We start from the raw sequence: 24,027 nt of genomic DNA, 5'->3' as shown, positions 1-24,027 counted from the left end.
TCCGTTGGCCCGAAATTCGACAATATCTTAAATTTAAGTTTCAATCCATAAATATGAAGAAATCATGTTGTTTAAAAAAAAGTTTGTTATTTATATTTAAAATCAACGATATTAATTTAATATTGGACTTCGAACCATGATATTTACAGCCTTCAGATATTTAGTCCGTCTCTTTGGCCTTCTGAGCAACTTTCTTTTTAAATGTTGCCCGAATTCTGCTGGGAAAAAAATGAATGAGGTTACTTAAAGATCTGATTTAGTCACCAAAAACTTACCTATCCCTAAGCAACGTAAGAGTGCTACGCTTTAAGATAAGCAGCACAAAAACTACAATACCAAATGAGTAATGAAAGTAGTCGAACAATAAAAGGACCTCCTGCCAAAATTCATCGGGCCACAGCAAATACGATATAAGATTCATAATCCAAGATACGCCCATCACGACAGAGAGCCGCAGAAATTCTAGGTAACTATGGTTAGGATGTGAAATAAGTTACAAAATTTTAAAAAATTTATAATGTACAATGTTCAATTTTATAAAATATCATTATATCTTGTCTATTAACTTTTCTGATTTGCTCTTACCTTGGCACATTCCATTGAAGGCAGTTCGCTGTTCTCTCCTGCTGGTTAGAGAATTTCTTCAATTGTTTCTTTACTTTCACAATGTGCCTGGCTGTTAGGATAAACATGATCACATTAAAGGTACTCAGGATGAGAAGAGGTCCATATAGGTATATCCATTCAGTAGAAGTATCTGTGGTAGAAAATGAGTTCTAAAAGAAGGATTCAACTTATAAAAGCCCAAAATAAAACATACACTTCACAAAGCATTTACTATAACCCACTAAGGGCATCCAATTCCATTTATGGGGATCCTGTTCCCAGACTTGATTCACCCAAAATATAGCGCCCGTTGGAATAGCAGCAGTTAACCAGACAAAAGCGCTGTAAACCAGGAATCTATATTTAGGATCATTGCGATTGACCGACCTGAACACATTCCAAATATGATAGCTAATGACTGAGAGCCAGAGATTAAAAGCTATATTGAAGAAGTACGAACTGTAACCTGCGAACAAAATGGTAAACAACTTTAAAATAAATATAACATAAAATAGCTTTAATTAACTTTAATCCAAATTCACTTTCAACAACTTACCTGTAGTAGAGCAACCATCTCTTAATAAAATAGATTCATCTAGTATCCAACCAAGGTCCACTATAAAACTGCTGAGAAGACTACAAATAAGGCACTTGCCTAAGACATTCCGTAGCTTTTTTACGTACAAATATACAGAAATTGTGAGGATATAGAATACCATCGATATTATCGTGACTAAAATAAAAAATTTAAAATAATAGTTGATAGGGAAAGTTATTGAGTTATAGTAAAAACATATATATGGATCCAAATCCAGAACCTACAATTTCATTTTGCTTATTTAAATTAAATCTAAAATTGTAATATTAATAACGATGGTAAAATTGTATAAAAGAATACTTAAATTATGGAAATAATGAATTTAAAATAGATTATACTTAAATTAAAAAATGGTTTAAGCTTAAAATTAATTTTTTCTTATTTAAAATGTGTATGAAATACTTGCATTCACTATATTCATAAATCCATAGATGCATTTTAAAAATTAAAAAATATAAATATATACATATACATATGAATATAAAATACTTGTATTAAATGCGTGTTTTGATCAATGTAGAAATTACTTACTTTCGCGTGCCGCCGGATGAGGTGTCGTCGAGCAATTGTGTAAAACAAGCCATACAAAATTTGGAAAGTCCGTTAAATTTTGATACGGATAGAAACAGTAATCCTCTTTTCCATACAAATAGTCGTCTTCGTTGAGATATAAGGACCCGTTCTAGGTGATCGAAGTTAGATTGGAACGAAGATGTCAAATCGAAAAACGTACCTCAAACAACACGTACTCATCTTCCTTAACGCCAAGCATCTCATCACATGATCCAAACTGATCCCTTATCAAGGTGAAATTGGTGAGATATCGCTCCTCTATTGAATAGTCCTCGAGGGTCACGTAAAGATAGGGATTGACCATGGATAGCTCCTCCTTTAAGCCATCATTGCATTCACCATGTTCCAACATTTTTTTACGGGGGCAGCAAAACCGAATGCAGGGTCTTAGATTACAGACACAACCTCTCAAATGTTTGTTGACCGGTTGCCTCGGAAATTGCGACACCAGCTTGAAATCATATTCCCCAGTTAGGTTAGCAGGAATCAAGAGGTCATCATATTTGTAAGAGTCGTTCTGTCTTGCTATATGTGATATATCCACGGTATCATAGTAGTTGCAGTCGGGAATTTCCGCCATTGATTTCTTTAGGGTAATTAGAAGATATATAGCTCCGAAAAAGGCCAAAAATAGACGCATTTTAATGGAATGTATAGTACTACCCGGAAAGCTAAGCTCAACTAACTTTCGACTGAGTTTACTTTTAGTATTTAAATAACAATATCTGGGAAACCAGTAATATTCTCGACAATTGTCGTTCCCAGCGGGTTTATATTGTTCTCAATTGTGAGAAATAAGTTTTAAATGTATTAAATTAACTAAAGCCACTCACTAGACTAATACTCTTTTCTGTCTTCAAACCAGAAAGAATGTTCGAAGAGAATGGTGGACCAAAACTAAAATTCAGATTTACCAATGATCAGTAGATCTTCAATTTCAGCTTAAATTTAAATTAACTAACCTAACCAAGATCATTAATGAATTTTACAAACACATTTCAATACTTACTTGTATCGCTTTTCTGATGAAGTAGTCGTGAGTTCATTGTACTAGCGTTTCATTAAACAATTTTGTTTATTTTGGTTTCGTTTAAAACACTAAATTACACGTTAAATAATTTACAATCAAAATTTGGGTTCAGTTTTCTTGTATACTGTTTCTGGCGACCCCCGAATTTTTATTTTCCGGGGGACACGCTATACTCCATTGACTTTGCCTCTGCTCACACGGGTGGTTGTGATATTACCCTTTTTTTTTGTGTTTTTTTTTTCGGGATAGGAGGAGCAAGTGGGGAACTTTACACACGGTTGTAGCAACTTCGAAAAATATAACTTTGATATTTATAGTATTTAGTACTATACATACACATTCCCTATATGTACGTTCAAGCATTGACTTTGTTAAAGGCTCTGCATTTTGTGTTGCTTTATCAAAATCAAAACTACAGCGCTGCAGATGATTTAGCTAAATTAAAAACATTTCGATTTGTGTCGGTACCCCCAATACATATATCTCTCTATATACATATACATATCTATATCTTGTATATAGCTTGTGAAGTCGCCTAGTTTTGTGACCCGATGCAATATAATTTTCAATCCTTTTTTTTTTTAATTTTAGACTTACAAATCACTACAATTTTCAAAGTAAAGCTTAGTGTTCAGTTTATGTGGATTTTTCTCATTCATAACTGTTGTAACTTAATGAAACGGGGGTGAACAAAAAAGTGTTTCAAACCCAAACAGGAAATGCGATCAATATTCAGGTTTGTGCTGGGCTGTGCTGTTCTGAATTTAAGCTTCTTCATTCGAATTACACTTACTCTCTGTTTTTTTTTTATTTGGCAGTTATTTTGTTGTTGTTGCAAAACATTTTCTTTTTTTTTTTAGCTCTAACACCTGTCTGCTGTGATGTAATCCCAACCCGAAGAGAACCGACAGTCGCAAAAAAAAATGGCAAAATCGAAATGGAAATCGGGCAAGCACATGTGACTACTTTACATAGGCAATAATAAATTAGTTACGAAATATAATTGGGGCTGAGGTGGTGTGTGGTAAAAAACGAAGATCTAACCATGCAAACAATAACATTATCTTGGCCTGATCTGCGATATATATATATATAAATACATATATGTATATGCACCTAATAGACTCGGGGAAACTAAAGCCAAACTAGTTACAGCATTTGTTACAATTACAAAATCCTTAACTCCCTAACCGCCTAACTCCTGCTTATACGTATCTATAGCCACCAGCTGGGTTCAAGTTCAAGTTGTGTGTGGAGGATAGGACGACGACGACGTTGGAGCTGTGGGGCACTACAGCTGCGCCAGCGAATCGGAGCGGATGAGCGGCGCCAGGGAACTGGGCGCCTTGTGGCCCGTCTCAATCTCGTACTGCACATCGAGCGAGGCACCTGCGAAAGATCGGAAATCGTAACGAAAATCATCAGTCATCAGTGAATTTGGTCACTGGGGATTTTATTCATGACTAAGTCGCAATTGTAGCACTCTGCCCTGGGATGATATAGGTTTGATTGGTTGTCAATGGACTGATGGCATGGCTTAGCTACGCTTCACTCTTACGTTTCTTTTCCAAGGTGGAATTCTGCCCCTCCGGAATGAATGCCGCCACTATTATGGCACAGAAGACGCACAAGGCGCCAAAAACGAAGGGCGGACCCGGCACATTTTGCGATATCTTCTCCACATTCGTCGCCCGGCTGCCGCTGCTCTTCGCATGCGAATCGTGGTCATCGTTCAGGTCCACGTTGAACAGGTAGAAGACGACGCCGAATACCGCCGGACCCAGGCCATTGCACAGGCCCCTCATGCCCGTGATCATGCCCTGAACAGCGCCTGAAAAAGGGGTTTTTAATGAGGATATTTCATAAAGATATACTGAGGAGAACAGTGCGGAATAGTGATGTAAACTCACCCTGACTCTCGGGAGCCGCATAGAGGGAGACAAAGGCGCTGATGGCGGGATACGTGATGGAGCCCAGGGCAGCCACAACGCCAGCCGACCACATCATCCTACGGGAAAGAGATTATTTTAAGTAAAACATGTCGATCCGATCAAAATTAACAACAAAATGAGCAAAAAGACTGTTTAGTGTCCTAACTTAAGATTTTAAATGGCATTTTTGAACTCGGTGACCAAATTAACATAAAAACTTTTTAAAATTTGTCAGTTTTTTCTTGTGAAAAACAAAACACTAATATTGATGCTCAGCCATCTTGTCAGAAATAGAAATAGTCTAATAAGTCCCTAGTTTAGAAAATAATTAATAGTGTTATTAAGTTAAAAAATTCAAATTTTTTATTTCTAATGATGCAGTTCAACACAAACAAAATCAGAGAAAGGACATAATTTTTAACATAATTATGCGATATTTTCTATTAAAAAATATTAGTAAATATTTTTTAGTAAATATTCTTTTAGATAATATTGTGAACGCTTAAAACAGTTAAGTTTTTTTCGTTAGAAAATTACCGAAATTTATACAAAGTAAGACGAAAACACTATCCACTCACCACTTTTGACTGCCAAAGCCGTACCACAGCAGCTGCACGATTTCCAGGGCTAGGCCCATAATGATCGTGCGCTTGGCTCCAAACACTCTGAAGTAAAAGCACCACATTAGACACTAATGTAGAACGATCAACAAATCTAAACTCACTGCATGAAGGAGCCGAGGGTCACTTGCACCGTGATGCTTAGGATGCCAACTATGGCTATGAAGACGGACACCTCCACGTAGTTGAATCCCATCTTCAGCTTCAGGTAGACGAACATGCAGGAGTACTCGCCGGCCTCGGGCAGATAGGAAAGCAGCACGGTGAGGCAGAGCATCAGCACGGTCTTGTCAGTGCCTACTTTGCGCAGGGCCTAAGGATTAAAAAAAAAAGAATTTGTTAATAAGAAACTGGCCAGCAAAAACTAACATGTTCTATATATCGACTTAATCAATCGTTCCTTTGGCATCTTTATGACATATTTGCCCGTATAGTATTCTTAAATAGTAAACTATTACTGTACTTCGAAGATTATTTGTATAATTTTAAAAACAAACTAGTTATAATTAAAGCTATATGATTAAGTCGCTCGATTCTTTCCGTTCTGACATATGTATATACTACCTGCAATTGCATGAACACTTTTGGGAAAGTTTCAATTAGATGATTTTAAAATTGAATGGACAAACGAACAAGCGGTCAGACGGACAAACGGACAGACGGACAGACGAACAAACAAACAAGCGGACTTGATCTAGATCGACTCTCCTAGTGATGCTGACCTTCATTGACACATTCGACTAATTAACCTTTTCAAACGGTATACAAATAAGGGGGCCAGAAAACATAGACTCCTGCTCACCATAAAGGGATCCGCCTGCTCCCAGCTGATGGGGGCTCCCCAGGAGGCCGGGCGCATCTTCTCCGACAGACTCTCCGGCACGGCAACCAGGATGAAGAAGACATCCAGCAGCGCAATGGCCGTGGAGAGGGCCACGACCAGCGTGTCGCCGTACATCTCCATCAGGGCGTTGCCCAGCGCCGGCGAGATAACCAGACTGGCGGCGAAGGTGGCCGAGGCCAGGCCATACGCCTTGGATCGCTCCTCCGGCGTTGTGACATCCGCCACGTAGGCAAAGACCACCGAGAACGTGACGGCGAAGGCGCCGCTTATTGAGATCATGGCAAAGAACCACCACGTGTTGATGGACATCAGCGGTATGGGCAGGCAGGTGAAGAATACTGTGACTAATAGGAAAAACTTTCGGCCCCAGATGTCCGAAAGGGCGCCGATCAGCGGCGCCGAAAGGAACGACAGGATGCCCTTGATGCCCATGACCAGACCGTTCATGAGGAATGTGTGATCCGGGAACGTCTGGTTGAGGGTCTGTTGGGGGAAAAATATTAATATTAATATTAATATTACCATTTTAAGTTTTATATATGAAAAACTACAAAATAATGATTATTTAATGATTTAATTTTTGAGCAAATACTAAAAACCTCTTCTTTTTTTTTTAAATCACATAGATGCTGCAGTTTCAAAATAAATTTTATTTTCAACAACAAAAATGCAAAACATTTAATCATTATTTTTTAGCCTTTTTTATAATTATTTATAATATAAATTGTAATAATCGAAAAATATCCATTATTATACTTTATATTATTTGTATTTATAAGGTATGTTATAAATTTATAAATTTAAAAATCAATTTGAAAATATAAAGACTGGCTTAAGAAGATCAATATGGCGTTTATCTGTTTTTTGTTTGCCAATTTTAAATGATTTATTTTTAAACAAAAAACACTTGAATAATCATTAATTGCAGAATTTTAATTCTAAGGGGTTTATGTTATTACCGATATTATGGGCATCGTTAGCAGACCCCAGGCGAAGAACTCTAGAAATATCACAACCAGCGCATGATGAACACTCGGCTCCCCGATTCCGGAACTCTGTGGATGAAATTAGAGAGCTCATTAGTAATAATACTATACAGATAAATACGATACAGATGGATATCTAAGTAAGCTAAGTAAAGAGACGTTCCCGCTAGCTGCCAATTGGCATAATTGCAGGATGCAATGTGGCTGTGGCGCACCCAAACACCACAAAAAACACGTCATCGTCATCGTCATGAACTCAACTCAGTCAGTTGATAAGGCCGCCTTAACCCTTTGAGGCCCCTTCGCCCATTGGTGCCAATTGGTGGCCGCCTTTATTTGCAAACATTTGAGTCCCGAGTCTGCTAAATAAAAATTGTACTAAATGCGAATTTGTTTGAGCTCGTTAACGAACCCAATGTCACCCGAGGCATTGGGCATCGGGCGTTGAATTCGGAATGCCGTCAACTGATTTGTTTTGTCGCGCATCAATAAATAGAAGACGAAACCCCTATGAATACAGGAACTTTTTAAACAAATCAAAGAGCTTTAGTTCTATCATAAAATATCGAATATGGCAAACTTTCAATACCAAAAATCGAAATTTTCTTTCTGTTTTACGACAATCAATCCTAATTGACTGATTTTTTTTGTCGCGTATCTCTAAATTGAAGAAATACAGGGACTTATTAAACTAATAAAGAGGCTTTTGATCATAAAAAATCGATAAAAGGCAAACTTTTAACATAAAAACTAACTATTCCCTCTTTTTAACGATTAACCTTAGAGACTAATTAAAAAGATTTCATTTCGATCATAAAAGATTGAACAGGGAACCTTTTTAAAATCTAGTCAAGCAATTGTCTTAATTTTACGACAATTTATCCTAAATGGCCCGACATCGTTAATATAATGTATAAGTTGCTTTATTTATTTTAGCTTTTACTTATTAATCTATTCACCCAGAAATATTGTACTCAAAATAAGTATTTCCCTTAGGGTTAAGTACAACATCTAATGAGCTCTATTGAGTAATTATTTACTATAGTACATTTAATTAACAAGAAACTATAGTTGATAACAGCGACAACTAATTAGTTACATTATTTTTTGTAACAACGAATTAACTAGAAACCTTATTAGTTAACCGGAACGATACGATTATTTTAATTTTTCCAAGCTTACACCCTTGTTATGTTGCTTACTTATTCCAGCTTAGAATTAAAACAATGAATTATTTTCAGCTTCTAAGTAATATAGTTGATGTTAACGTTATGTATGAATCGAAACTTTGCATGGTAACTGCCATTTTGAAAATTGTTAAAGGATATAGTCATTAAAAACGAGCTGTGCTCAATTTAAGAATTTAATGTAAAAAAAACAGTATTTTCAGTTGGAAATTAATAATATTTCCCGAGGAAACTATTGTTTTTAATCTATTCTAATGCTACAAGGTCTTAGATAGGTGCTATCTGTTAGATACGGCTAACTTTTATCATTTTTATGTTATCTTAGTTTATCCCACATATGCTAGACCTTATCTGCCGGCTATTGTGAAAGACGTCCAAGAAGTAATCTGATTACCTACAAATTGCTTAATGTTATGTTCATTAAATAAAAAAATTATAAAAGTAGGTTTAAAATGTGCAATTTACTTAAGCATACTGACATCTGACCTAATGTATTAAATTTTGTATTTTAGAATATACTTATAGCTCACAATGAACACGAAAAACGGCAATTAATTTATCAAATTATAAAATACCTTAAGTTACTTAACTTAATAAAAGATTTATTGGATGTTGCAGAGTTCTGAGAAATATATTTATATTCCCTAAATTGAATGCGGATTACCATAGTTTTAAATGAAATACTTTGCTGATGAAATACATGCAATTTTGTAGTTTAAAATGTTTTTAAGTACAACATTTGTTAACCTTTACTTAAAGATTAAATAGATTTTGTCAATCTGTGAGAAACCTCTGTTATCCCCAAGTCAAAATTGAACTTGGAAAGGTCTTAAGTGTGATGGTGTAATACCATAGTTTTTAATAAAATACCTTGCAGCAGCAGATGTTGCAGACGACCCTTATCCACTCGAAGAAGCGGTTGCGCTTTGGTCGCTCCGGAGGCGCCTCCGAGTTGCCGCCCTGCGATCGCATGGAGATGTAGGAGGCGGCCGAATGGGTGCGCCTGTGGGCGGCGGCACCGCCTCCGATCCGGCCCGAACCCTTTGCGCCGGCGGATGAGGAGGAGGAGGAGATGGCCACCGCTGTGTCCGCGAAGGCGGCGCTGGGATGTGCCGCTGCAGCTGCATAGCGCGACGTCTGCGGGGTCGTGGAAGAGGATGTGGATGTGGATGAGGATGTGGATTCGGAGGATTCGGCATGGCCACGCCCACTTACCGTGGGCACATCATCCAGATCGGGCTGCTGGCTGCAGTTGGAACTGGAGCTAGTGTCCTCCTGGTGCTGCTGCTGCTCCCGATCCTGATGATCCTGGCTCTTGAGTGGAGTGTGCCGCTTGACCAAATGATTGCCATAGGCTGGAGGAGATAGCGGCAAGGAGCTGATGGTCTCCACATCGGCCACATCCGCCGTTGTGGGCGTGGAACTGCTGCTGTGGGTGCTCAAGCTGTCCGTGGTCTGCTCACCCGACTCCGGCCGTTCCTGCTCTTGCTCCTCCTTTTCCTGGGTTCTCCCCCTTGGTGACCCATTGACCTGTTCCGCCTCGGAATCCTCCTCCAGCTCAAAGCTGCTCTCCAGCGTCTCGCTTTGCCGCTGGACATAGTTTCGCCCGCTGCGCATGGTCTCCAGATCCTGTTCCCGATCCCGATCCCGATCCTCTCTAGCTGCTTGCCTCCCTCTTAATAACTGATGCTTCTCTGGGCGCTGGCTTCACACTAATTTCCATTGCCACGGGTCCACAAACATATATGCTTTAAGTGATGCTTTGTGATGTGATTTTATTTTGGGAGCTCGATCGAAGCGAAGTTTATCTTATCATTTGTTTGGTTTAAACACGATGTTTCCGCTGTTCACTTTTTTTGAGGCACTTTTCTAGCTGCAATTAAAGTGTTTGGCCAACCGATTGCCGCTTACTCATTTGATTTCACTAGAAACGACGCACTATTTGCTTTCAGCTGTCCACAGGGGAAGTTCTCTAAGGAGAACCAGTAGCTATTAGATAGTAGAACCTCACTATTAAGGGACCATCTAATAATAATATGTAAAAACAAAACTCCAAATAAAGCAAAACGAGCTGACCATTTAGTATCTTAAAAAGCTCAAAATAGTATTTTAGTTGGTATGCAGAGAATAAGAAACTACTTTTACAATATCAATTTAAATGAAATGGGCTTACAAATTGTATTGAAAACAGCAATTAACAATTTAACACTCAAATTAGAAAACTTAATTTAATATTTGAAACCGTTTTTAAACAGTATTTTTTTTGCTATTCAGAGACAAGAAAATACTTTTAAAAAAGAAATTTTAATTTAAATAAAATTTTTATAAATAAAACAATTTAACACTCAAATTAGTCAACTTGTTTTTGGTGCTTTTTTTAAATGGTTGGATTTTCAATTTCAGTGCTAATTGCTTTATAAGAGCTAATGAATAGCTTGAATATTTTATGCTAATAATTTTTGTATGTCAAATATATGTAACCTACTAAAAAATATTATAAATTAATGATGATTGAATTGAGAAACTGTAACTGTATTTTTCCACTTCTGTTAAAATCTTTAGAAGTTAATATTACGGATTTGTTTTTTTGAGGATTAAAACAAAGTAAAGTACTCAAAACTTTGACCTGGACGTGCTATCATCCATATTTGTTTGGCCCAGAAAAAAGTGAAGATCGCGCTAAAAGCCAATTTGGCCCCGCACTTAATGCCATTGCTTTGTGGCGATTTTAGCACCCTGGTGTAAATCGCAGCCACAAGCTTGGATAGGCTTAAAAAATAGATCGATCGATCAACATTAGCAAACGAGCAAACAAAGCAATTTGAATCGAAGCACTTCAAAGTGAAATAAAATGGCAAATCAAATTGAAAATCAGGTCTGTTTGGCGTTTCACAGCAATTTTCCCCGGCCAGAGTTGTGTGTGTGTTTTTTCTGTGTTTTCCGGTCTGCAAATCGTTGAGTAAACACACATACCCGCTGAATTTTGTATCCCCGGATTCACGTCAATTCACAGCGATTCCCACTCCGCTCGCGAATATCGATTTTGGAAATTTTAATTAAAACAACACACGAAAGAAAGTCACCTAGAATTTTGACAAACATGTGAATTAAACACATCTCCAATTTTGACGCTATCGATATCTGTATAGTTATTTTTCCCCCAAAAAAAAACCAGCGACGTCTGCTGCTTTTCAACGTGCGCGAATCACTAAGTGGATCGCTTGGGCACTCGGTTCTCCAGTTCTCTGGTTCTCCAATTCCCAAGTGCCCGAGTTCTCCAGCGAGCGAAAGCTCGGTAGCCGCGAGAAACACATGTCCACCTGCTGTGGAACTTATTTATGAAGAGCCACACAAAAAGAGGCATTCTATATGAAAATCAAAAGTCTAAACAGAGAGTAACGACTAAAAGTTACCCCTTCTTTTGTAATGTCAATACTTAATTCTATAAGAGTGAACAATATTATTTTCCAAAAAAAATTCCGTTTCAAGTAACAAGTTGAAAATTAATTCTAAAATCAGATTTCTTTTAGAAGTCCAAATAAATAAATTTAGTTTAGCAGGCAAACAAAATTGAGGCATTTAAAGGCTAAGTAGATAATAATAATAATTCACAAATAAAATAAAACTATAAAACAATGTTTATTATACTGAATAAATACAAAGTTTTGATCAAATTCTATTGTTATTTTGATACGATAATTTTAAAACTTCAAACTAAATGTTTTTTAGAATAGAAATGCTTAAAATATTGTTTTTACCAAAAACTGTCATTTTCGTTTAAAGAAAAATTTTAGAATTTTAAAAAAGCTTTAAAGCCTTGATTAGGTAAATTCTGATAAACATATGAAAGTCAACAACTATGTTGTACTTTTTCATTATAAAGTTAAATAAACTTTTAATAGTAATATGATTGAAAATAGGGTATAACCAAATCAAACAATAATTTAATTTATCTATGCCCATTATCTACCGATTTAAAATGTTTCGGACGTTTGAATTGACAATTATATTAACCTCAAGTACAAAACATGTCACTCTCGAAAAACGAGTGTCTACATGGTGCTACTGGGAGTCATAATAAAAAGCCAAAAAGTAATTGTCGCACATATCAAATGGATGAGCTCGTCGACGACAACCATGATGAAAGTTTTTTCGCTAAAAGCGAAAAGCAAATGAGAAGCGGTCTCCGGTACATCAGTACAATGGAAATGTTTTTGCGGCCCAACGACCACATGGAATTGATTGTTATCTTGCTTTTGGCAATTATGCTGTGACTACTGTGTTTGGCGTTTGGCTTAAATTCAACAAAGTTCGAGATGACTGTGTCGAAAAGATGAGACGAAAAATTTGTTCTTGAGACACATGCTTTAAAGCATATAAATAAAATAATCACACAACTGAAGGCTATCTATATAATGTATTTACACTTTATTGAGTTTTTAGGTTTTATGCCTTAGCATTAAATTACTGATCAATTTTCTTTATTTACTAGCTATTTTTATTATTCTTTGAGATTTTAACGTACTACAGTCTTTTCTTTTAACTCACATGTCTTAGTACAAACAACATTAAACGCCATAACACAACATAGTGTAAATTGAGTTCTAGTTTACCAAATGCCTGAATACAATTGTTAAAAACGCAACACATTGTAAGCCAAGCACTAGTTTACTAAATTATTAACAATATCTCTTTAAATAATCCTTGTGAAATTAATAATATATAAATTATCGTAACATCGTAACTATTTTTAAATATTTTTAAATTTATAAATCTTACGTGCCACCTAAGTCACTGTAAGATTTATAAATAAAATAAAATGTAAGAAATACTTTAAATATGATGAAATTAGTAAAATGAAAATGAGTGACTATAAATCTTTAGGTGACTTAAGCCCCAAAAATCACAATTTTTTTTAGATTTATTTTTCTGTAGAAACATAAATAAGTAAATTTTTTGAATAAGGAACCGCAAACTGTGCGCGCATAAACCCTCACTGCGATTCGAGCGCTGTGTGTGGATTTAGTTAGACAAAACCCATTTAAACTGACCCAAACCGAGTTCGACCGCAGAGTATAAGTCATGTTGAGCTGACCACCGGATTGGCAGCAATCGGGTCAAGTGCAGGCCGGAGAACGGAGATCCCGCCGCCGCAGAAATTCAATTTCCCAGCCAGGATAAAGAGGATTGGACATGGAAAGCAATCCAATCCTGTTGCAGCCGGGACAGCAGCCTGTTGTCCGAGCAGGAAGCACCAGCTGCCAAGTCAATCATTTGGGAGAAGGCACTAGAGGCGCTACAGGCACAGAGTCCCATTCATACATGGCTGCATGTGTCGCATCGGCAGGCATTTGGAACGACCTTGACAGGAGGGAAAAAAAGGGGTGGGGGCAAGCAAAAAAGGAAAACAACCGAATGAACGGACAGGCATCCGTTTTGAGGGCACAGCACAGCACATCACATCACTACATCACTTCATCACCACAAAAAACAAATGAAAGAAAAAACAGACAAACACACGATGATGGCGTAACGATTTGGCAAGAGACATGCTGGAAAATACATTTCCATGTTTTCCTTTCATTAATGTCACACAAAAAAGAAATAGTTAGTCGGTGCTGGTGGGCTGGGCACTGCCAAATTGAAAAGCCGGCTAAAACGGGATGTGAGCTAACAGCTAACGACTGCTGACTACTGACTACTCACTACTGACTGGCATTACGTGCCCTCCAAAAATATATTTCGAATTTCGTTGCTAATTAATCTTGCCGGTCATGGGCAATCAGCCGGGAGTTAAATTTCCATATGGTGGAGTTGTCCTGGCCCACAGGACACGCAAAAATTAAAATATAGAAAAAATGTTGCCAAGGTCAAGTTGGGGGCCAACCAGTGGGCCGCTCAAAAACACACACAAGCCAGTGCAATTCGTGACCCATTATAAACTCCATTAAAATGCATTTATATTTACAGAGAAAAAAACATTTTGGAAAATCTCAGATTTTATCCTAGCAACTAAAATATGAATGTAAAATATATATTTTTTTTATTTTTCATAACTTATTTAATTGTTTTAAAACTTCATTAAGATGTATTTAACCTCATATAGATATGGAAATTAAATGTTCAACGCTACTAATCAAAATATTGCTGTTAGGGAAAAAGTATTAATCAAGCTTAAAAAAACTGCACTACAAATGCTTTTTTTGATAGTAAATCTCATACCCTTTCAATCAAAATATGGCTGTGATTTATTCTTTAGATAAAAAATCTTCATTACTAAAATTACAAATATATTTAATGGCTTTAAAAAGCAAATAAGGTTTTTAGATAAAAAACAACAAACCAAATAAATTTAAGCAAATAAAAACTATGAAACCTCTTTTTATTCTTATAACTAAATGGTTTCAAGTGAAAAACAAAACCTTGCCTTTAAATATTTAGAAACCTTAAGAAGTGTATTTCAATGTGTAAGAATGCTATAATCAAAATTGAAAAAAATTCTCGTTTTCATAAATCAGGGAATTTATTCACATTTTTTAGATTGTGTTTCTGCGGAGCTGCACCCCACACTCTGTGGTAGTTTTGCGCACGTGTCGCTCTTGATTTTGATTTGGATTTCGCAATGGGACCAAGACCACCAGACAATGGCCAATAACTGGCAACTTCATTGTTGTGGCTTATTGAAAAGTAGGCCAAAGCCCAAGAAACCAAGGACGAACTGACTGAACACAGAAGTTTGGCTGAAAGTGGGATGTTCTGCCCCCCATTCTATCCTGTCGCCGCTGCCAAAGTCAAAGATTATCGCGCGTGGGTGGCTGTCAGGTGGCAGGAGCTTAAAACCTTTAGCTGAGCGCCATGGCAGGAGCCACAGACTGTCGCAATTTTAATTAAAAATACTACAGCACAAGCCTGACGGCACACAAATCAATCAGCGCACTTTTGGCAGGGGTAAACTCCCCAAAACGCGCGGGTATTAAAAGCAAACAATGAGCGGAATTCCCTGAAATTTCCATTTTATGTTCTTATATCCTGGTTTATTGTTTTGAAAGTGTGGGTTGGGGATTTTTAAGTTGAACGTTTCTCAATTTGGCAGAAACTTTTCTTTGGAAATAACGAATTACTTTTTAGATTTAAGATATACCTAATTCATTATTTTCTATTTCCAAAACAATTAAAACTATATATTATTATAGACCATACGATTATACAATAATTTTCTTACTATCTTTTTTAGGGCAAAAGTGAACACGGTTCCCTGAAGTTTCCAGTACATAATATCCTATGTTATTTTATTGTTTTTTTGGTCGAACATTATTTGAAATTACTCTTAAGATTAAGGTAATAAGGCCAAGCTTTAAATTTTAATCAATATTAGTTATACTTATTTTGAAACCCTGTTTGAAAACTTTAGATTTATGAAATTTTAAACACAACTAAAGACCTTAAAATAAACCAATAATTCTTTCATTATCTTTTTTGTGGCACCCGGCATGGCAATTCAAATTGGAAAGCCTGGTCTTAAGAGTAGGTAGATATATTGTTTTTGAAATTTTTCTCAAGCAACATTCAACAGAATGGTTTTAAATTCTTCTAGCCTCAAAGTGAAACTGAAAACGCGCATGTGGGGACTACTTCTATCGACCAACTATGCGATGCTCTTTCATCTTCCGCCATGCTTGATGCCAAATGTCAGCCCACATGAAAAACGGACTTGCTGACGATGACTGGTGGCTAATGGAGAGCATTCGCAGCGTTTCCCAGCATTTCCCAGCACCAAGGTCATGTGAGTGCACGACCAGAGGCAAATAATAAAAAAGGAGAATGATGGCGCAAAAGATGGGGAGAGTCACTGCCAAAGCAGATGCCGTTGAAATTCAATTCAAAAGCCTGCAGCGCGCGTGCAACGCTGCGGATACGTATTTTTATACGTATACGTATACGTAATGTGCTCGCTCACATTAGCCTACCAACACAGACACACATACACACAAACAAGCCAACACTTGGGAAAAACGCTGCCTGCCGCCTTTCAATATTAAAAATAGTTTGTCAACAACGTGGCCAAAAAGTGTCAAGCTGCGGCGGCTGCAGCGATCAAATTGGTTTTGGCCCCCAGCAGGATGGGCCAAAGATGAGTTAGAGCTCACTATATTGGCTGCCTCTTCTTCATTACAAAAATAATCCATTTTATCGATTTTTTACAACGCACCCATTAAGAAAAAATATATACTCGAGTAAATTAAACAAATCTAACAAAATATGTAGTACAAATGTAGCTTAAGCTGATTCTTTTATGCAACCTAAAATCTTTTGGCGACATCATAAAATAAAATGTCTTAAAAATAAGCTTATTCTAATCCGTTTAGAGCGTTCTTGAAACCAAGTCTTAATATTGCATAATTTTGATTTAAATAAAATTTAAGCTGACCGTTAGTTTTTTAAAAAATCACTTTGACATGATTGATTGATTCATTTGTTTAACTCAATTATTTTAAATGAGCAAGAACGAAACTTTAATATTGACCGAGCTCAGGGCATAACTATAATCAAAAAGGACGCAGGACACCAAAGTCACATGATTTACGTGTGTACCCTTTATTGATTCAGCTGGGGGGTTTTGTTTCGTATAGATTCTGGCAGAAAGATAATGGAAATTGCAGTGCTGGCTGTCGCCAGTTCAGCAGAAACATGAAATCAAAGCAATCCCAAAACGAAAACACCCAATGCATTTGCTTCCTGCAAAATGGATGAAAACAGACCAAACCAAAGGGCGTCTCTTATTGATTAGCGGCGATGATGCACCCAACCGAAACGAACCATCCATCCAACCCATCCGCCCATCCACCCATCCGCCCAGCCGAAAGCTAACCCGATCCGAATCTAAATTCCATTCCGAGCACCCAACTGACCTTGCCTGCCGCACCAAGCACCAAATACCAAATATCAACTACCAAACACGACGGACTGGCAAGCACGAAACACAAGCAAAAGCATTTTAATAAATTTATGATTCTTGAACTGTTGCCCAAAAAGTGTTGACACAACAACAGGCCATCCCAAAAAAAAGCACAACAAAAAGAAGCAACAACCGCAAAAAGACTGAATAAAAAGTGCAACACGGCAGGACTGCAGTCTGCAGACTGCATCAGCGGAAGTCGTGCAGTTAATTTGCATAAGGAGACAACGGAAGTGATTGCTCGGAGGCTTGGCACGTGGCCAAAACGCCAAAACGCCAAAGGCGAAACTATTCAGCTTAGATAATTCCCGTTGCCTTATATTAGGAACAAGCTATTCTATTAAGATTTGTGAACTCGAGAAAACTTAATAATAAATAGTGTAAGTTAGCACAATTAAAGTTTTTGTAAATATAGCACAGCGTTTATATAAATCATTCATTAAAATATTAGAATGTTTGCATAATTCCATTTCAACCTTTCAACAATTGTGAAAAATTTGTAAACAACAAACCTTTTCGAAAAGCTTGTATTCGTTTCATAAAACATTTCTTAAAATGGTAAAATTATTGGGTAAGTCCCAATTTAAAGTTTCGAGATTTGTTTGAAACTTTCAAGACAAAAATTTGTTTTTCATATGAACAATACAAAAGCCTATTCTTTTATAAACATTTGAGGAAAGCAATGCATTATATATCTTTTAATATCCCTCGCTTAACTTTTAGGTAAGGTGCTAAACTTTTGTGCTAACCTTTTATTTCTTGAAGTATAAAATATATACAGATGAACGGCAAGATTGAAGTGCTTCATCCAACCAAAAAGGAAAAATGTATAATTGGGTGGCTATGGTTATTAACAATTTTTAATAATTAACAAATTGGGGAAACTAAACCCAAATTGGTTTTTAAAGTTGATAAATCTTGTATTTCGCCAAAACTCGGGTATCCTTTGTTCAACTTTTAAGTAAGGTGTTTAATTTTTAAGGTACATATGAGGGAACATTTTATTGTATTTGCTGGATAATTAAATCAACACAGATTTCCTAGAGATTGAAATGCTGCAGTTGACACCATACCCACTGCGGCATGTCTATGAGACAATGGGCCACAACTCCGGCAAAGAAGGTTCCTCGAGGGGCCCAAACAATAAACAATGCCTTCAGAATTGGGGATATAATTTATGGATGCCAGTGTGTTATCTAACGGCGTTTTGTAAGACTTGAGCCGCCACTCATGTGGCGAAGTTTCGGCATAATTGATTGGTATTCGGAATTCAAGCCCCTGACTGAGCAAATGTTTGCCGTGGCTTTTGGAGGACTCAATCCCGAGTCCCGAAACCAAGCGAAAGGATGAGAATGGAAATTTATGCGTGGCAGACTTTTTCCTTTTCGCTTTTCTACCAAAAGAAAAGAAAAACACAAATAAGTGTCATGGAATTTTTGCGGTGAGAGTTTATTGAACTTTGAGCATTTGTCGAGCAAATCTGCTTGAACAAATAAATGTGGGTGATGTGATAAACAGCATATGGCATATTAAGCAAGCTGTACTTTATATAATATATAGGTACACCTATCATATAGAATGCAAATCTGATTGTTGCTTGCACTGCGGGAGGAATTATCTAAGATTTAATGGGCACACATTACACGAGAACCTTTGTCATAAAAATTCATTTTACGAGCGCTAAATTCGTACGAAATTATGCGAAATTCTCAGTACATTAAACAGGAGCCTGCTGGTCAAGGAAAAAAACAAATTAAAAGGATCGGAAAATGCGGGGAAAAGGACGAACGCCAAGTTTGAGTGACCTTCTTCAAGGAAAGCCGAGGCTTTTGCTTTTCACTTTTGTTTTTGTGTGCGTCAGGCGGGCAAAGAACAAAGGAAAATCAGTAACACGAGAGGCTGAAGGAAATTCCGTTTCCAAGGGGAAAATTCTCAGTCGCATTTGGTTATTCCTGCGAAAACTAGAGAGATACATATAGTCTGATCTCATGAACAAAAGCATAATTGAAGCGAGAATAAAAACAAAACAGGAGTGGGGGTACAGTTACAGTTTTGCGTAATGGGACAGTTTTCCCATTTCTCAGACTTTTCCGAGTGGGCGGAAAATGGAAAGCTGAAAGCAAAAGCAAATTGACTGGGTCAGCAAATTGAGAATCATTTCAAGTTCAGTCTCTGTGTCAATTTTCCACATTTGATTCGTTCATTTTTCGTACAAAAACACCCACTTTTCACGGAATTTTCCTGGCGTAACGCGATGTATTTTCCGTTTCTCTGTTTTTTTTACAAGGCTTGATTTAATTGCACATAGTACCAATATAATTAGCAACAAGAGACGACACGAAAAGAAAACGCGTGGAAATTGTTTAGAGAATTTTTTAGTTGGCTACACAGCGCGACAAAATGTGCGCTTTGCGATGTGCGCTTTTCCACACGCTGCGCCGTACTCAGCTGGAAAAGCGTCTCGCCGAGCATTTTCTTTCGATTGCAGTTTTTCCTCGCGTTTTTCACAAAAACACGCGACCCCAGAGCTTTGAATGTGAAAAGCTTTTTGGTAATTTCAGAAAATGCCTCTCTTTGGCTGGCTCATGAATTATTCTAAGGAATGTACACAGGTTTTGCAGAATCAAATATGTTGTTTAAATTATATATGTCAGACAAACTTATTATGGGTCTGTCGATCTCTTATTTATAAGGTGCTTATTTAATTAGCTAAAAATTCGTTACTTTCTCCCTATTTAAACAGGATATAACTTCCTTAACCCATACCCATTACTTTCGATTCTTTCACTTTCGTCGCTGATTTGCTCCACAAACCTGCTTTCTCGCGTACTCAAAATTTCCCATAACAATTACCATCGGACTTTTCGCCATTGTTTGTTTGTTGCCTTGTTGCTGTTGTTGTTGTATTTCTCAATTTCCCGGCTTCGCATTTTCCGAGAGAGTGCGCCGAGGAAAAGCTTTTGGTTCATAGGGAATTTTCCACGCTCTCCTCGCAATTCATTCTGTGGTTTTACTTTTGACTTTGGCACCTGTTCACTTCTGCGCCTTATCGCAGTGTTTTATGAATGAAGTAGCTTTTCATTTTCCGACTCACAGCCAAAAGCTCGATTCAGGGAACATTTTTACAAGGGAATTTTGCCAAGAAGTTAAAAGAAAATCGAAAAGGTATAACCTTTTTCTAGGGAAAATGTCTAATTGCTAGGCAATGGTAATTAACACTAAAGGGAAATCTAAAGACAAAAAGGTTTTTGACATTAATTACAATTTTATTTTATTAAATACTTTTTTGGTTAAAATAACCAAATAGATTAGTTGAATCAACAAACTTATTATTTTCGTATTTTTCAAACATAGAATATTACCTAAAATTTCATTATAATGACAATAAATGAATAAAAACAACGTTCATATACGCATTAATCTAGTTATAAGAAACGTACTATTTAAAGGAATATCCTAAGCATGAGTTAAACTAAATTAAACAAAATGTTTCCAACAGTAGTTTTGTTATCCTTTACAATAAAAAAGGAATTTAAAAACGATCCAAATCAACTAAAATGAAACTCAAACAATTTCAACCTTATATTTCAAAGTTAAACAAAATATTCCCAAGTATTATTGTTTTGCTTGTTTTTTTGTTGTGTGTTTTTTGCGCAAAACTGTTCTAAATAAATATGATTTCCCAGAGAGCAAGGCAAATGTAAAAACATTGTTGCGCCTGAAGTCTCCTGGGTGGCATATCGCCTAATGGCTGACTTGTTCATTATAATTAGCGGCTAGCCAAGGTCGCAGTACAACTCCAAAACTAAATTCTAGTGCTGCGCCCTTAATTAAGCCCCCCCAGTCATCAGGCCATAGTGAAAATTCAAGAAAATACAAGAAAATGAGAGCGCGGCGCAGGCGTCATGAGCTTTCCATCAAATTGGAAAACTGTTGCATAGAAATGGGAGCTTGGCGGCAAACTGGCTACCAAATTAAAGTTTCCATCCATTTCCCAGCGCCGGCATATAATATTTTAGTCAGGGATTAACTATGCATGACCCAGTCGAAATGGGTTTGGACACGGGAGTTCCCAGTCACCTGGACTGCTTCTAATTTCACAGCTGAAATTACACGCATTACAAAAGACCAGTTTTTTGGGGCGTGGAAAGTATAGTAATGGTGACTAATGTAATATTTACACGCGCGCACTGATTTACCCTCCAAATGGACGAGATCATTAGTGCGGGAAAAGCAAGCACACATATTCATAGGTAAACAAAAGGCAGTTCAATGGCCGCGCCACTAAAAATAAAAAAAACAAGAAGCCCGAAAAACACTCGAGAGAAGCGGAAAGCGAAAGGCGAAAAGCGAAAGAACCCACGGAACAGCTTCTCCACGAAATCGAAAGTCAACCACAAGTGGTTCATCTGGAAGCTGTAGAGAAGAAGAGAGGTCACCGATGTTGAGTTGATTACGCCATCACCAGTGACACACTTATGGTATATTATGGTTGTTGAAATGGAAACCTCAACTGTAGAAGAGCGGAGTATCAGGAAAAGGAGGAATCACTAGTGGGAGAACCCTCTTATCAAACTTATCAGTCGTTTTACGCCTTTACTGCACCATTTCGATTCCAGTGCAGAGCTTTAAAGCAATAAAACTTTTTTTTTGGGGGGAAAACCTTGTGATATTATCGCTATTATCGTGAATAGGTGGAAATCGCCTGATGTCTGCCACATTTTTACCACCCCCTAGAGTGGATATCAGCTTTACGTGCGCGTTTAGTCATTAGTGATGGTTGGCACTTTACCATTTCTTACCCAGTTGGGGCACAAAAACCACACTACACAGGAAAATAAAAGTCCATTTTTTGACTATACAAAATTTATAAACAAATAAAATGTCTTAGGAAATATTTGCATTCCTAATGTCCTCCAATTGGAGATCAATTATGAGTATTTTTAAAAAGTCGGTATACAAAATATTGTTTTGTTTACATGACATATTTTTGTTTAGACGAAGTACAGTACAGTACAGGTACAATTGCTTCATTTCCATCCTTAACTGGTATTATGGGATTTTTATCTTAAAATTAGTGTCGAAATATAGAAAGTATATTAAAAATACTCAATACTATAGATAAAAGGTTATATTATACACTTAGCTAAAATATAAAGTAAATGTAACCTAAAATGCACGTAAGTATGGTACGTTAATTACTTTTTTTTAAATAAGTACTTTATTGCAACAAATTCCATATTATCACAGATTTGTAAACATAAATATAGCATAAAGCGATTTTAGAACCCCATAAAACCCAGTAAAACCGGTCCTTATGACGATTAGTTTGTATACTCCTCATCCCAGCTCATATCAGAACGTATTTATAAACATTAAATATAGTTCAAAGACAAGTTTAAAACGTCATAATACCCAGTGAAAAGCCCCAGTCGCAACTGAGTAAACACTTGGGTGCTGGCGTAGTCATTACCCGAAACCGAAACGTTTTGATAGACCTCGATTACGTCTAAAAACTAATGCCTAAATCGAGTGAGTACACGCGTGCGGCTGAATCATCATATCAACAGGGAGATAAGGCTGTATATGATATCAGAGTTCCATTCCGATTCCCAATCCGAATCCCCTCATAGAATAGTACTCACCGTAAAGATACTCTTGCTTTTGTGGGCACGATTCCGGATGACCAATCCCGCCAGTGGCTTCTTCACATGGATTTTGGGCATTTTTGCGGCTACGTGGCTTTAGCTTTACCGTTAGTTGGCTACGGAATATCGGACGTACTATTTGGATTGGTGGTGGAATGGCAAGTTGAAAACGCCGGAGAGCTGCTGTCCTCGCTTTTATTTCAGTGTTTTTATTCAGCAATTTGCCTGCATCACCCGTGTATGTTTGTTGTGGTTTTTTCACTGCTGCGCGGGTGCCTAATTGAGTCGCACAAACACGGCGTATACTCGATTTGCTCTCGCTTTTATCACGATTTAACTAACGATTAGTTTACTATTTATTATTTTTGGTGGTAAAGTAGAGAGACGTCTGGACAGCACCAACAACAACAACGGAGGCGGATGGGGCGGCGTTTTTTAGGCGGCTCGCATGCCTATGGGTTAATTGAAATGTTGGTCTTCATGTGGCCGGAGCACTTGGATCTACGCTGCACTTCCCGAATACAAATTCTGGCTGGGATTTTGGATTTAAGTTAGAGGTTCCACGAAAATTTAATGCGTTCGTTGCAAACACGATTACGATTTGTGGCTAAAAAACGCCAAAAGCGATGTCAACATGTGTTCTAGGGTTGCCAGCTGTGCGCTGCACTTCTAGGGTTGCCACGCAGTTTGAGGGTTCTAGAGTTGCTGTAGTGCTCGATTATGTGTACTAAAAATCATATCAACGCAAATGAATTTTTAAACTTTAAAATGGTACCCATAACGTTAAGGACCCTAAATCAACTTGCTTTGCTAGCTTAACATGCTTCAAAGAGTAATTATATACAAGCAAATAATGCTTGCGGGCAACAAATTGCGAAAGAAGTTCTCTAAAATATAAGAAAATGAATCATTAGTTTATATTACAGAACCCTTAAAATTTCATTACAAATTAATTTAATTTAAGTTTAAAACATCTGTTAAATTGTTGTTGTGTACGGTTTATGGTTTATTATAAACAAAACATGATACTTAAAAACGAATTCCAAAA

General features: G+C 37.1%; 2 protein-coding genes across 8 annotated transcripts; both read right to left on the bottom strand.

Annotated features, from left to right (window-relative positions):
* Positions 1-124: 124 nt before the first annotated feature.
* Positions 125-2,860, bottom strand: LOC108145604 (probable G-protein coupled receptor Mth-like 7). 2 transcript variants are annotated; one of them, XM_041707967.1, is made up of 8 exons: positions 2,787-2,860; positions 1,938-2,363; positions 1,736-1,886; positions 1,163-1,339; positions 821-1,072; positions 586-757; positions 276-470; positions 134-218 (listed from the first exon to the last, which is right to left on the bottom strand). In XM_041707967.1, exons 2-8 carry the CDS (start codon positions 2,355-2,357, stop codon positions 161-163), a joined length of 1,425 nt encoding a protein of 474 aa, XP_041563901.1. In that variant the 5' UTR covers positions 2,358-2,363; positions 2,787-2,860; the 3' UTR covers positions 134-160. The 2 variants fall into 2 exon arrangements, with proteins under 2 accessions (XP_041563900.1, XP_041563901.1); XM_041707966.1 differs by lacking the exon at positions 2,787-2,860 and having other exon boundaries at positions 125-215; positions 1,938-2,744.
* LOC108146155 (hippocampus abundant transcript 1 protein) lies at positions 2,834-23,182 on the bottom strand. Of its 6 annotated transcripts, XM_041707965.1 has the most exons (10): positions 19,557-19,777; positions 9,591-10,248; positions 9,246-9,512; positions 7,162-7,257; positions 6,161-6,685; positions 5,463-5,671; positions 5,317-5,403; positions 4,718-4,815; positions 4,366-4,638; positions 2,834-4,196 (listed from the first exon to the last, which is right to left on the bottom strand). In XM_041707965.1, exons 2-10 carry the CDS (start codon positions 9,990-9,992, stop codon positions 4,099-4,101), a joined length of 2,055 nt encoding a protein of 684 aa, XP_041563899.1. In that variant the 5' UTR covers positions 9,993-10,248; positions 19,557-19,777; the 3' UTR covers positions 2,834-4,098. The 6 variants fall into 6 exon arrangements, with proteins under 6 accessions (XP_041563899.1, XP_041563898.1, XP_017127511.1 ...); XM_041707964.1 differs by having other exon boundaries at positions 9,246-10,364; positions 19,557-19,778; XM_017272022.2 differs by having other exon boundaries at positions 9,246-10,347; positions 19,557-19,778.
* Positions 23,183-24,027: the final 845 nt, after the last annotated feature.

Source organism: Drosophila elegans, unplaced genomic scaffold (genome assembly GCF_018152505.1).
Source record: "Drosophila elegans isolate 14027-0461.03 unplaced genomic scaffold, ASM1815250v1 contig_208, whole genome shotgun sequence".
Lineage (NCBI taxonomy): Eukaryota > Metazoa > Arthropoda > Insecta > Diptera > Drosophilidae > Drosophila > Drosophila elegans.
This window is presented reverse-complemented; position numbering and strand designations above follow the sequence as displayed.

What these genes read in the sequence shown, in the direction of transcription:
- LOC108145604 (XM_041707966.1), bottom strand. Translation starts at nt 2,417, where the DNA reads ATGCGTCTATTTTTGGCCTTTTTCGGAGCTATATATCTTCTAATTACC. An exon ending in TAGTAAATGCTTTGTGAAGT is followed by an intron (nt 758 to 820) that starts GTATGTTTTATT and finishes TTTCTACCACAG; the next exon opens with ATACTTCTACTGAATGGATA. An exon ending in CTTCAATGGAATGTGCCAAG is followed by an intron (nt 471 to 585) that starts GTAAGAGCAAAT and finishes TCCTAACCATAG; the next exon opens with TTACCTAGAATTTCTGCGGC.
- LOC108146155 (XM_041707964.1), bottom strand. Translation starts at nt 9,992, where the DNA reads ATGCGCAGCGGGCGAAACTATGTCCAGCGGCAAAGCGAGACGCTGGAG. An exon ending in ACCCTCGGCTCCTTCATGCA is followed by an intron (nt 5,404 to 5,462) that starts GTGAGTTTAGAT and finishes CTTTTACTTCAG; the next exon opens with AGTGTTTGGAGCCAAGCGCA. An exon ending in TGCGGCTCCCGAGAGTCAGG is followed by an intron (nt 4,639 to 4,717) that starts GTGAGTTTACAT and finishes CCCCTTTTTCAG; the next exon opens with GCGCTGTTCAGGGCATGATC.